This window comes from Gavialis gangeticus, unplaced genomic scaffold (assembly GCF_001723915.1).
Source record: "Gavialis gangeticus isolate Ggan-Ray unplaced genomic scaffold, GavGan_comp1, whole genome shotgun sequence".
In the NCBI taxonomy this organism is placed as follows: Eukaryota; Metazoa; Chordata; order Crocodylia; family Gavialidae; genus Gavialis; species Gavialis gangeticus.
This window is the reverse complement of record NW_017728980.1, coordinates 1,876,074-1,890,168: the sequence shown is the minus strand read 5'-3', so window position 1 is coordinate 1,890,168 and position 14,095 is coordinate 1,876,074. Positions and strand designations below refer to the sequence as shown.

Below are 14,095 nucleotides of genomic sequence, written 5' to 3'. Positions count from 1 at the left end.
TCTCCTCTGCCAGCCTTACCACCGTGATTGCTTCCTAACAGGGGCCCCGAGGCCCACCCCCTGTGGACAGCAACACCGGGGTCTGGAGGGGGGTCTCAACTGGCCCGGGGCCCATGAGTTTGTTTGCCTAGGGCCCACTAAAAGGTTAATCCAGCCCTGCACAAAAGCCCTTGTCTGCTCCGAGGTATCACGCTTCTGAGAATGCCATCACAGACTCACAAGCTAGTGGGACAGCATTTGAGGACTGCTCTTTCAGTTGGCTATTCTGGTTTGGTCAGCCATATAAAAGTGAATGTAGAAACCCTTAATTGAAATTTTATTGCCTGCTATGCAGGGGTTAGGCTGGATGGCCACAGTTAACCCTCCTGGCCTCTGATTCAATGAGCCTTCTGAATCTTTCAGCATTCATCTTGCCTAAAAACATGTAAATAAGAAGTGGCTGCAAAGACTCCAAGGTCATGCCAGTTTAGAACAATGACTCCACTAAAAATTGCTTCCCCACAACTCCCTGAGCCATTAACCATATTGGAGGGGGCACTCCCACAAACCAAACAGTAAGCAGAGAAGTGCCAACTTGGCTGGAGAGATGCTGAGAACCTCCAGATGGAAGAGACGTCTAGGCAGGCTGTATATTTGCTGACACCCTCCCATCCCCCCACTGACAGCTCAGCCTGCAAATTAACAGTGTTCCAGACAATCATGATTTAGCTTCCAGAACAACCACTCACCCTTCCAATGTAGTGCAAGTTCTGTGTCTCCTGCTGCTCCACTGACACATCATTAAAACCTCGGTACCCACTATTTACTCAACACTGCCGTGGGCATATAGACAGTGCTGTATCCCAGAGATAGCTGATGGATTGCAGAGCATCTTAAAAAGTTTCCAGTACGGTCAATCTGAGCATTCACACAAGATAGCTAGAAAAGCTGAGTAAGCATTCTGTTGTCCCACTGCCGATCAACATATAGACGTCCACTCCTGACCCCAACATACCATCCCAGAGCCTCTTAGCAAACTTTACCCTTCAAAAGTGAGATCTAAAGCCTGTTGAAGTCAATGGCAGTGGAGTCTTCAAATCTAGTTTTTAAAAGGGAGAAAGGTGTTCACCTATTTAAGAGGCAGACAAGGTTCTTTGGGTGAATCTGATCTCTTTTATTAGACCAACTTAAATAGTTGGAAGTTTAGGTTGGTTTAATAAAAGAGATCAGATTCAACCAAAGAACCTTGTCTGCCTATGTCCTTAGACCAGCGCAGCTACAACCTACACACCTATTTAAGAGTTATTTAACATTGTTAGTGCAAAGATTCCTAGGAAAATATTTGATGCAAAAGGGACAGTGATGGCTTGGATAAGGATGTTCCTACCTAGATAGACTCCTTTTCTACTGTGTTCAGCACTGGTAAGGCCTTGCCTATGTGCAGTTTCTGGCACAGCACTTTAAGAAACATAAGGAAAAATTGGCAAGAGTCCTGAGGAGACCAACAAAAATGATTACAGGTCTAGAAACCATGCCACGTGAGAAAAGATTTGATGAACTAGGATTATTTAGTCTGGAGAAGAAAAGACTGAAGGGTGAGTTGATAAGAGTTTTCAGATACAAACATGGTTGCTATAAAGAGGATGGTGATTAACTATTCACCATAGGGGCAAGGACAAGAAATAATGGGCTTAAATTGCAAGAAAGGGAATTTAGTTTGAATACAAGAAAAGACTTTCTAAGTACAAGGATTGTTGAGTACTTGAACTGAATGGGTGCATCTACATGTGCAATTAATGCATCTGAATTTTTTTGTGCAGAAAATTCAGGCACATTAAACTGTACCCGGGCACACATCTGAGCATGCACCTGTTGGGAACAAATTTGGGCTCCCCCTGCCCTACTCTGCCCCCCTTAAACAGCCAGAGGGAACTCCAGACTCTCCTGGGTGCCAATCCCAGACTTCCAGGTGTGGGGGTGTAGCTGTCCCAGCTCAAGAGGGGAGCCAGGACAGCTCCCCCCACCCTGCAGAGATCAGGGCTCCATCAGGCAGCAACTGTTGCCCTCTTCTACCTGGACTGACTGGGAGCAGTTCACTCCTGGTCAGGGTTTACACATGCTTTGGCGCATTAATCAATATGCTGTTTTTCTTGTACCTGTATGTATTGGTACTAGCAAATGGTGCACATGTAGACGGTGATGCTTTACTGCAGATTACATTAGTCTAATGTGGAGTAAAGTGTCTCATGTAGACACACCCATTGTCTAGAGAGGCTGTGGAAGTCATTGGACTCTTTAGGTGCAGGAAAGGCAGGTCAGACAAACATTTGTCTGGAATGACTTAGACAGGGATGGTCCTACCTAAATGAACTCCTAAGGCTTCCAACCTTTTTTTTTTTTCTGTGATGGGAAGAGGGAGATTGAAAATGAAGGGCTGTATAACAAATTCCTTATCTTCCCTAAAGGGGCTGGAGTTTTGCTAGGATGTGGAAGTCCAGATCTGGCCCAAGAGTCATAGAATTTACATTTCAAATTCAACTGAAGAAAGCTTAATATGCTTTGCAAATATTAATCAAGGCTGATCCAGCCCTGGGAGGCAGTAGATATTGTTATTCCTGCCTTGCTGATGAGAAAACTAAGTGATGTTATGCTAACTTCTAAAGAAGTCCCAAGAAGTTTAAACCATACTTCCAGGCATGAATAGTAACTTTAGGTATGCCCCTTTGAAACTGAAGCCCAAAAAGGGTTGGATCTTGCCATCTGCAAAGTGACACACCCAAAGCCATAGATCTAGTTTGAAAATACAGCTGCACAAATTTAAGCAAAGCTGATCAGTCAATAGCACTGCTGGCCTGCAAACTAGAGACCTGATTCCACTGTATGGATTTCAAGAATACCCAGAGTTGTCCCCATTAGTCTGAAGTCAAGCAGTTAATGAGGACAAATTCTGGACATGATTAAACCAATTGCTATTAGAGACCAAGCTGAGATGAGGAGAGGTAAGGGCTGTGGAGAAGGGAGTTGGTTATCCCCCTGCCAGTACTGCAGGCTTTTTACGCTTTCCTCTGAGGCATCTGTTCCTGGCCGCTATCAGAGACTGAATACTGGGCTGAAGGGCCATGAGTACAATCCTGTCTGGTAATGCCTGTGCTTCTCTGTCCCTTTCTGCAAAGGAGAAGTACCATGTGCTCAGAAAACAATTCTGAGAGCACACAAAATCCATGCACAAGTTACTGAGCTGGTGTAATGTGGGCTCTATTCAGCTGAAGTCAGTGATGTGCACTGGTTTACACTAGCTAAAATTGTGGCCCCATGTATAAAGATTGCTGGGTAAATTCAACTGCCCCAATAAAGGCACATTGTTAGAGAGGCTGAGTCACACACTTTGTCTCCATCCCATTCCCAGGCAGCCAGAGTGTGAGAAAGAACAGCGAGCTGAGGACAGCTGTCTCTGCAGGGCGTTTGCCATCAGGTTAAGGTCTGCACTTAGTATATCTTTGAGTATTTAGTCAAGAGCTGTATGGTTAGCCCTGTTAGTCTGAAGTCAAGCAGAAAGCAGGGTAGATTTGCACCTTATTTAGTCAAGCCACAGTGACTTTGACAAAGGCCATTACCTAGGAGGTAATGACAACCTTGGAGGAACTGACGACCTTAATCACAGCTGAAGAACCTCTCTTGGTCAGCAATCCCCTAGCCATTGTCCTGATGTGAATTTGCAGCTATTATTATTATTATCGTCATCATCATCATTATATAAAACAGCCTAGCATTCTGGAATTGTTTGTTGTTTTACATGTAATGCTGCTTTCCACTGGAGCATGCAAGGCATTTAGAAAACCAGCTGTATGGAAGAAGCATCTAGCCAGCTAACTGGACGGACAAACAGCCACCAAACAGGGGAAACATAATACAGTGAGGTGATAATTTCAGGAAGTGATAAGCAATGCAAAAGAGGTTAAAATTAAAACTATTATGCAGCCTTAATTAAAGCAGCGACTGTCATTCCTGCTATAAATGAAAGGCTTTTTCAGGACCAGATTATGAAGTGCTCAGCACGTACCACTAGGACTTGATTTTGGAAAGAACTCTGTTCAAATCTAGGTCCGGGACTGATGGGCAGATTTTCACTTCTGCTCAGAACCCAACATGCTTTCTTTTTATATTATGGCCCTGGGTGCAGGTGCCATCTGATAATCCTCTTTGGGCAGGCACTTTCTGTTCCACGTTGTACAGCCCAAAGCACATTTTCAGCACTCAGTATTGATATTTGTCAGTCTTATAGAGATATTGGTCATGATGCCACAGCTGAGGTTGCTCTGAGATTTGCAGCAATTGTGGAGATTCAATCCTTTTCCTATCAGTTTACAACACTTAGGTTTAAGGCTGAGAAATGTAGCGGTAAATCTGTTCAGTGCATTAGGAGTCAGGAGTTAAAAAATGACTTGGCCTACAAACGCAGATGTGGTCTCGCCTTTTCTTTGGCTCCCTCTAGCTGATGAATGGCTTCTTTGGAGCCTGCACTGCTCAAGACTAAATCTCAAGATGGTTTAAACTAATAAAGACATTAGCATTGTTCATCACAATAGCTTCCATTTACTTCAAGGGAAGCTGACAGTTAATGCTTCTCCGTAAAGCTGACCAGCTCCCAGCACAGGCAGTGAATTATGGAATCAGGCACTGCAGCTTGCTGTACTCCATGTCTCCTGTTCCCAGTCAACCCCCATGTCACACTGACATATTCCCCCCTGGCTTTGCCTTCACTAAGACTTTCACCCACGCCTCCAGCCTTCAATGGATCTTAAGATAAAAGTAAATGGATTTGGTCATGTGGGGATTCATTCCAATAAGGTAAGTTTGGTCTTCAACAGACATCTTGCCCCCTTCATGAAGCCAATTCTGCTTCTCTGCAGTCTGAGCCACTCGTGTGCTACATGCTGAACGGGAGCAAAGCAATCCCAGTCAGGAAGGGTGGAAGCCAGCAGGCCAAGCTGTCCAAGGAGCAGAGGTGTTGCCATCACTAAGACATGCACAAACTGGGTCCATCAGGCTGGGTCCATCAGGCTGGTGGACCATAGCAATGGCATGCAGGGGTAAGTATGTAGGAAACTAGGTGAGGAATTAGGTCACTCAGGGCTGAGGCTTACTGATGGGGTTGGTGGAGCGGGACAAGGAAGTTTTCACTGGTGCTGCCTTGCCTGTTCTGTGAAAGAGGACTCCAGGATACCAAGGGTGTCAGTCAAGCACTTTTCTACAACCCTGACTCATGAGCTTGTGTTTGAATACAGGCGAGCTAGGATGGGGTGGCATTTCTCCCCATCAACCTTCAGGCAGGGGAGACAGTGTCTCCTCCCTGACCTCAAACTCTCTGCATTGTAGTGCAGGATGGGGGAAGGGAAGGCAGCAGCACCCATCATTGCCTCCCTGTATCCCATTCCCTCAGTGGAACCATACAGCCCACTGAACAAGATGCGTTTTTTAGGCATCTGGGCCATAAGAGAAGCAGCATGAAAAAAGCTTCATTCCACAGCAAGGCTGAGGGCAAGGGAGAGGGTGGGAAAATATCCTCTGGCTCCCATCGCCTTGTGAAAAACCCCCACGGCACCCAAAGCTCAAGGAATTGGGGTGCTTCATGGAAAGGGTGGGAACTTAAGGAGAGATTGAGATCAACATATAGGAAAGAGAAAAGGGGAAGCTGGAAAGGGTAAAACAGAAGGAACCCATGGGAGAAGTGATGGGTTTGGCAATGAGCAGTGACACTGGTGGATTAAACACAGGGGTTTCATAGATTTTTAGGGTCACAAGGGCCCTTGACAGATCAAGTCTGACCCCCTGCCTTAGGCAGGAAAGAGCACTGGGGTCAGATGACCCCAGCCTGGTGCTTGTCCAGTCATGGTAGGGGAGAGCCCCGTGTCCCTTGGAAGCCCACTCCAGATTCTGGCCACCCTTACCATGAAGAAGTTCTTTCTAACGTCCAAACTAAATCTGCTCTCCATCAGTTTGTGGCCATTGTTCCTAGTTACTCCAGGGGGTGCCCTAGTGAACAGAGCATCTCCTATTCCCTGCTGCCCTCCCCTGATGAATTTGTAGGCAGCCACAAGATCACCTCTCAGCCTTCTCTTGCAGAAACTGAAGAGATCCAGGTCCCTTAGTCTCTCCTCACAGGGCTTGGCCTGCAAGCCCTTAACCATATGGACGCTCCTCTGGGTGCTCTCAAGGTTATCCACATTGTTCTTGAAGTGTGGTGCCCAAACCTGGATGCAGTACTCCAACTGTAGCCTGACCAATGCCACATAGAGGGGAAGCATCACCTCCTTAGACCCGTTCGTGATGCACCTGCTAATGCATGATAGAGTGCAGTTAGCTTTACTTGATGACTCATGTTAGCATCACATTGACGACTCACGTTCATCTTGGAGTCTACTATGACTCGGAAATCCCATTCCACCACTGTGATACCTGTGTGGTTACTTTGCCCCATAATTTGGTGTTGTCCACAGATTTGGACAGAGTGCTTTCCACACCCTCATCCAAGTCACTAATGAAGATATGGAATGGCACACATCCAAGGACCAAATCTTGGGGGATCCCACTGCCCACATCTTTCCAGGTCAATACCGACCCGTCCACCACCACCCTCTGAGTGCGTCCCATAAGCCAATTTGCCACCCACCTAACCGTGTCATCACCTACATCAAAACCACTTAGTTTATTTGTAAGAATGGGATGAGACACTGTATCGAAGGCCTTTTTAAAACCCAAGTAAATGACATCTACCTCAACTCCTACATCTAAGCATTTTGTGACCTGGTCATAAAAAGAAACAAGGTTAGTCAGGCAGGATCTTCCTGCTATGAATCCATGCAATTCCTGTATTCTTTGGGATCACAATTTCCCACTGATCATAGGAAATACTTTCCACACAAGAAGAATCACACCCCAGATTAATCCTGCACCACCCAAGCAGTTAGATAGATATGGGTATATACAGCCAGCATATATGCCATTCAGGATAGCAGCATTGAAATGGTTTTGAATGTGCCGCTATAACTTTTAGAAAACTCAAATCCAGACCAGAATTTTAAACGCGAGTAGTCTGATCTCAGCATTTCCCCAAACTGCACCAGTTGAAAATAAGATGCCTTTACTGTGTGTATAACTACTGCTAAGGGTATTTAGTGTTTTGCTAAGCATCAGCTCAAATCCCAGAACGGCTGAAGGAATTGGCTGCAAGATCAGACATGCAGCAATGGCAATAACTAATGTACGGGATATGTTTACAAAGCAAACATGCCAAAATGGCAAAAGGAAACAAACCCAAAGGGACACCGATTGTCATTAGGAAAACGACAGCCTCCCCCCATCACTTTGTCAGAGGGAGGGAGGGGAAAGCATGGTCCTGCCCAGCATGCAAAAGCCACCATAGAAAGTTGATGCAAATCCAAGTTAGCAACATGTTCTCTCTGACATATAGTTGTATAAGTGGGAAATTAGCCATCGGCATGAGCTTCTTTCACAGGTAATTAAAAATACTCCAAAAGCCGATATTTGCTTTAGACTCATCACATTCTAAATACCATAGGTGCTGGGATTTTGCTGACTGCCTCGATCAGACTTCTTTGCTTCAGCACTTTTCGAGTTTTAATAAACCTGCTAATTGTACCGACGGGCCAGTAGGGCAGCACGTCTAGCAGTCCACATTTCAGCAGGTTTATAAGATAGATTCAAAGATGCAGAGAGCAGCAGTAAACCTCAGCTGATGGAGACCCCCCGAGTTGCCAGGGAAAAAGGCATCAAAACACTAGCTCTCACCAGACAGATGGCACATAATTTTACTGGGCCACTGCCCCAGGGTTCAGAATAGCCGACTCATTGGTACCCACCTGCCATCTGGTATGGTATGTGCCTAGCCCTGATCCAGTCCTCAGCCACCCGGTTTAGTCAGAGGCACAACTCAAGCTGTTAGTGAAGTCAAGCTCTGAGAATCAAGACTCATGACTTCTAGTCCCAGCTGTGCTACTAATGCTGTTGTCCGTCTGCATCACAGACCCCTGATTTGCAAAGATGAGATAATAATCCATCCCTGGCAGGATGCCATCAGGCTAACTTCATGGTTTGTCACCAGCTTTGAGATTACTGGGCAAAAGGTCTGGGACTGCAACTCAGCAAATGCAGTAAGGAACTTGCTTGATTTCTCTGCTGTCCAGCTCTTCGCTATAAGAATATTAAAGATCCCCCGTGCTATGATACAAGGGGGCATGTTCTGAGGTCATTAGCGTGACCAGCAGAGCGTGACCAACTCACACCGAGGTTGGCTTTCTTCTAGGCCCACCAGATTCACTTGCATTAGCACTAATAGGATGATATAGAAAATAAAAAGCATAATTACATCTACTGCTCTGGCTGCAAAGGGAGGGAATAGACCCCCCTCCTTTAAATGTGTGGGGGCTAAGCTTCCCAAGGGTGCAGTTCACACAGTAACATTTTGACCTCAAGCAATAAACATTTGCAATCATGTAACAAGGTGACAGAGTCTCTGAGCAGTCGAAGCCTCCTGTATTCAAGTCTAATTCTTATTTGTTCCCAGCTTGAGTGGGCGCAGAGACGGGGCAGTACATGTCTTGTGCACATTTTGAGGCAAGATTATGGTGCAAGCCGTGAACTCAGACTGGCATTCCTGACACAAGGCTACCCCAGCTAAGCCACCAGCAATCCCTGGTGTCTCATGGTAGCGCTCTATTACCATCAGTCAGCACAAGAATAGTCTTGGGCTTGTTGGAGCTCGCTGGGGCTATACGTCAGCTGTCACATATTAGCCTGCTGGTCGGGGACTGCCATTGACAAAACTTTAAGATACTTGTGGATACATAAACCTCCATATGTATCCACAAGTATCTTAAAGTTTTGTCAATAGCATACTTGCTAGGGTCATTTATCAGAAATGACTCCAAATCCAAGGGATCTTGAATACAGAAGCTGATACTGCTGAAGCTGAAAAACTAGCCTGGTATCTGAGAGAAAATTTCTGACTCCATGAGGCGGCAATGACTTACGTGATCTATTTATTCAGCATAGGTCAACACTGCCCCCACAGTGGGACTGGGTATGCCAAGACAAACCCTGCCGTCTTGCACTCAGCTGGACCCACACATTTGTGGAACAGACAACTCAGTGAAGCCGTCAACCCAGGCCCTGACAGTCTCACACAGAAGGTGTATTGACACACCTGTAAGAGCTATGCAGAAGCACACGGTACTAGCATTAATTACATTTATCTCACTCTTTGAATACTCTTTAGATAAGGTACCAGCAAGACCATCTGCCGCTCTCAATTCTCTCCTAACACTTGAAAGCTAAGGGCATTTTTACACATTATGATTGTCACCACGTACACGTGACAAAAGTTTCCTTTGTCTGGATTAATAGCATCACACATTACACGTGTGCAAGGTTTGGGGGTTTCAAATACGTTTGCAGTGTTGCAAACTAAACCACAGCCCCATGTAGTTTTGTTTGCAATGTTGCTATTTGTACGGTTGCAGCCTTTTATCTGACAGCTCACGTTCCCGTTCCGGTCCCGCCCTCCAGCCATGGGTGAGGTGGGCAGGCTTTGCTGAAAAAAAGCAGTGGGACCCTTGCCACTTCTCCCTTTAGCAGGTGCCTGGCAGCCACAGGCACCTACTGAAGGCAGAAGTGGCGAGGGGCTCGATCCTTTTTTTCTTTCAGAGCCTGCCCGCCCAGCAGGCCAAGCAGCCCCTGAGCTGCAGGGGACCCCGGTCCTTCCCTCTGTGGTGGTGGAGGCCCCTAGGGACATCCAGGCAGGCTGCTAGCAGACAGGGTGCTGCCTCAGCTTGAAGGCAGCACCCAACTGGATTCAACTCTTCCCCATGCCCACCGGGGCTTCCAGTGTCCCATGCACTGTCCCCACCACCTTCCCGCTGCTTGGGACCACCCAGAAAGGGGCTGACTTGCCCCTGGGGCAGTTTGGGGAGGTGGCAGGAGGGCGGCTGGGTGTGCTGACGGGTGGAAAAGACAGTGGGGACAGTGCACAAGGCTCTGGAAGCCCACCAAGCCGCAGCTTCCCTGAGTCTGCCCAGGCTTCCAGCACCCCATGCATATCCCTGGCACCTTCTCCAGCTGCCAGCACACCCAGCCACCCTCCTACTACTTACCCGTGCTGCCCCAGGGGCAAGCCAGCCTGTCCCCGGGTGATCCCAGGCAGCAGGAAAGTGGTGGGTCCAGTGCAGGGGGTGCTGGAAGTCCCAGTGGGCTCAGAAAAGAGTTGGATCCACCAGGTGCTGCTTCCAAGCTGAGGCAGCACCCGGCCCTCTCGCCGCCCACCCGGGTGACCCCAGGGTGCACTGCCACTGCAAAGGGAAGGACTAGACCCCCCTGCAGTTCAGGGGCCACTTGGCCTGCCGTCAACTCACCCCACAGCTGCAGACAGTCTCCACCGGAAAAAAAAAAGGATCAGGCCCCTCACTGTAACAGTAACAGAAGCCTCTACATTGAAATAGTGGGTTTCAATGAAAAGCCATAGAATAGAATAAAAGCCCAAGGGCTAAAACCCTGTCACATGTACAAGCACCCTATAGGGACAGTTGTTTACTCACTGTTTCTGTTTTTTTCCCATTTGGTGAACAATCTGGAAGTGTTAAAATAAAAGCAAACAAATTCATTTGGTCTGCTATTGGCTAAATTAAAAAGTGTGGAAAAAAGATCATTTGAAGCTGAACAAAATGTTTGGAACTTGATTATGTTAGGGTTTTTTTCTAAAGTTGAATTTCTAAATGAAATATCAAGCTTTTTAGTCATTTTTAAATTTTATTCTGAAATTGCCTTAAAACATGTTTTGACTTTGGCCTTTTTTTCAGTATTTTCTCCCATTTTTTTCCAACTAAAATGACTCACTAAATTCATGAACGGTGCCAGTTGATCCAAAATTCCAGCAAATAAAATATGCATCTGAAAAAATGTTGTCCAGAGCTATTCTCCGTGGAGTGGGAGGATGGCCATTCACATCTAAGGACCAGCCAGCTTCACTCTCTTCAAAAATTATGGGTAACACCTTTCTGAGCAACACTACAAACCTTTCCATTCCTTTGTGAATTTGTATTTTGTAGGGCTCATGTACTGTGAGTGGATGACTACTTACAAAGTTTTTCAGTGTCACTTTGATTGGGCACTGGAGCTTTGTTGGTCTTTGAAGATGTTTCTAGGTTTGCTAGTTGCTAGAACTGGTTGAAACGTTTCAAATTTTGTTAAGATTTTGAAAGATTTTGTTTTAAAATAAGAGGCGAGAATTGTCAACAAAATATTTGCAAAATGTGATCAAAAGGAAATATTTGCAAAACTTGAATAATGAAAAAATATGTTCCCCAAAATCTCTCTCTCTCTCTCTCTCTGTGTTCCCTTTTTAGGTAAGAGGCCTCACTTATTATTTCTGAGAGGCACAGAGAAGATGTTGAGCTTGCATAATTTTAAAAAATAGCATTTTCATTAGAGTTATTCTATGAATGAATGAACAAATGAATGAACGAATGAACAAACAAACAACTGCCCAACTGTACTGGGAGCCAGTAGAAGAGGTTCAAGGACCTCTATACAAGGTCTAGTCACTAGAACATTGTAAGAAGTTTTCTTGCGGTACCGATGCTTCCATTTATCTCAAGTTTGGTTACATCTTCCCAGTGAATCCTGAGCACTGAGTTAGAAGTGTCCTTCTGGCTTTTCAAAATACATGCACATTCTGGATGGCTTTATATTACCCTTTTTAAAGCACACCTATCCTCTCTTCCAGGTCCTGAGCAACGAGAACACATTGACACTAAAGTCTGTCCGTCAAGAGGATGCTGGGAAGTATGTCTGCCGAGCAGTGGTTCCACGGGTGGGCGCAGGAGAACGGGAGGTGACTCTGACTGTCAACGGTACCTCATATTTCTCTTTAGTTTTTCTGTCCTGGTATAGTGAAATAGCTTCATTGGTTTGGCTCTGTTGTACAGACAGCTCATGATGGGAAAGTGCTGGTTTATCTATTTACCAGTAGATAATTATTCTGGAGGTAATTCCTATCTTCAGATGGACTTAAGTGGTTCCTATCTAGATCTTTTGCAGCCACCTTACCTCCTTTGGACACTGCACTGGTTGTTCCCCTAAGGGACAAATAGAGTCTCAACATTAGGGGACCATTATCAAGTTCCTGATTATAGATGGGTTAATACATGCCAAGTGAAATAAAACCCACCATGGACTTTCACTCTGAGATCCAACTGAACTTTTTTACTGATGTTTGAACCACTGTGATTCACATCCTTCATGGAATCATCACCTTCCTTGTGCTTCTTGGTTTGGTGGCTGCCCCCAGAACTACAGCTCACATCAGCCAATACAACAGAATAATGAATTCAGTTTTCACTACATAAACAGGCAGGCTGGGTTAATGCAACCTGCCCACTTTAAGTAGCAGATGATAAAACCATATAGCCCATCTCAAACATGTACATAGCTTAATCATCTTTATTTAAGCAGCTTGCTCCTGATTTGGGCTGTATTTCTCCATGCCAGCACTTTATAGTAGTTAAACTTAGTGGTAAATACCCTGACAGACTCAATCAATCAGTTGTTCACACTTTGTTAAGGACCAATTACAGTGACTACTCAAACCGCTATTTAATGTGTTGCTCCATAATGAGATTAGACTGGCTGAGTCTGCCGAAAGTGCCAGCATCCTTAGCACGATATAAACGATAACTTTGTCGTTGGTGTATATGCGAATTTCAGATGGCGAGCCCTATCTGCCCGGTATATTAATGGCTGCCAGTATTAAGCAGGGGTATTTTAAGTGCAGAGATGGTCTCCCAAGGCAGGCAAGATACAGCTCACAGGCCGAACCCAGCCTGTCAGGTACTTTCATCCAGCCCATGCTGCCCACCAACTAACTGTACCCCACCCAGCCCTTCTGCCCAAGAGGGTGGGAGCAAGGCACCCACATATGTACACCCTCCAACTCCAACATATCCTATTGTGCCTCACCTTGTGAGTGGTAGGATCTGGCCTGGCCAGCAAACAGCTTCCAGACAGAGCTGTTGCTGCCACAGCTGCAGCCATCAGGGACCTGCTTGGCTTCCCTGGCATCCCGCTTGCTCCAGGCAGCAGATAGGGAAGTGGTGGAGGCAGGGGTGGAGCTGCAGCTGGGCAGGAGCACAGAGCATGGGGCTGGCAGCAGTGCGGAGCCCTCACCTAGGGGGCAGCAAGCAGCACAGAGCTTGGGTGGGCAGGGTGTGGGTATGAGGGAAGGTGGGGAGTGACCCCCTCACACTACCCCTATGGCACACAGCCCTGGCAGGCAGCAGCAGCAGTAGGTGGAGGTGCTCAGGGTACTTGTGCCTGGCGCAGGCACTGGTGCCCAGTGGGGCATGTCTCCAGCTAGCACTGCACATGGCGGCAAGAAGCACAGCTGCCATGGGGCCTTCTCCATCACCAGTGCTCCCCACCATGCACGTGCAGCCCCCACACTTGTGCGGCACGAGAGGGAAGCCCCACATGCTGAAGGCAGCTGGTTCCAGTGCATAGGGTTTCCCTCCCATGCCATGCAAGTGTAGGGGCTGCACATGCGCGGCAGGGAGTGCCTGCAGTAAAGATGGCCTGGCAGGGGCTGCTCTCCTCACTGCCATGTGCAGCACTGGCCAGAGCCGCACCCTGCCAGGCACCAGCACCTGTGCTGGGCACAAGCACCCTGAGTGCCCCCACCTGCTACTGCACCATGGGAGGAGTGGGGGGGGTACCCACACACTCACCCTCCCTCACACCCCACAAATGCCACACACCCACACCTTATCCCCACATCCCCCACATATACACAATCCCCAGCATAACCCTATGCCTCCCACATACACAGCCTCTTTCTCCATTTTTTCCCCCCAAAACCCTCTCCCCTCCTCAGTCTATTCAACACATCTCTTCTATTCAGCTTGTCAGTCCAGGACCATACAGTAGGTTACTGCCTAAGCCATATCTTGCCCAGACGCAAACAACATCTCCAAACTGCATGAGTCGAAAGAAAATAATTAAGAGAGAATTAAAAGAGCACAATATGCGGTGTCTTGGTAACAAGGCATTT

The 14,095-nt window shown here is 46.8% G+C and overlaps 1 protein-coding gene across 1 annotated transcript in view; it reads left to right on the top strand.

The window, feature by feature from the left end:
• KIRREL3 (kin of IRRE like 3 (Drosophila)) overlaps positions 1 to 14,095 on the top strand; it is a 420,743-nt gene that overhangs the window by 321,920 nt on the left and 84,728 nt on the right. The window contains exon 9 of the mRNA XM_019509067.1: positions 11,777 to 11,903. Coding sequence (XP_019364612.1) covers positions 11,777 to 11,903 — 127 coding nt within the window. The remainder of the gene's footprint in view (positions 1 to 11,776; positions 11,904 to 14,095) is intronic.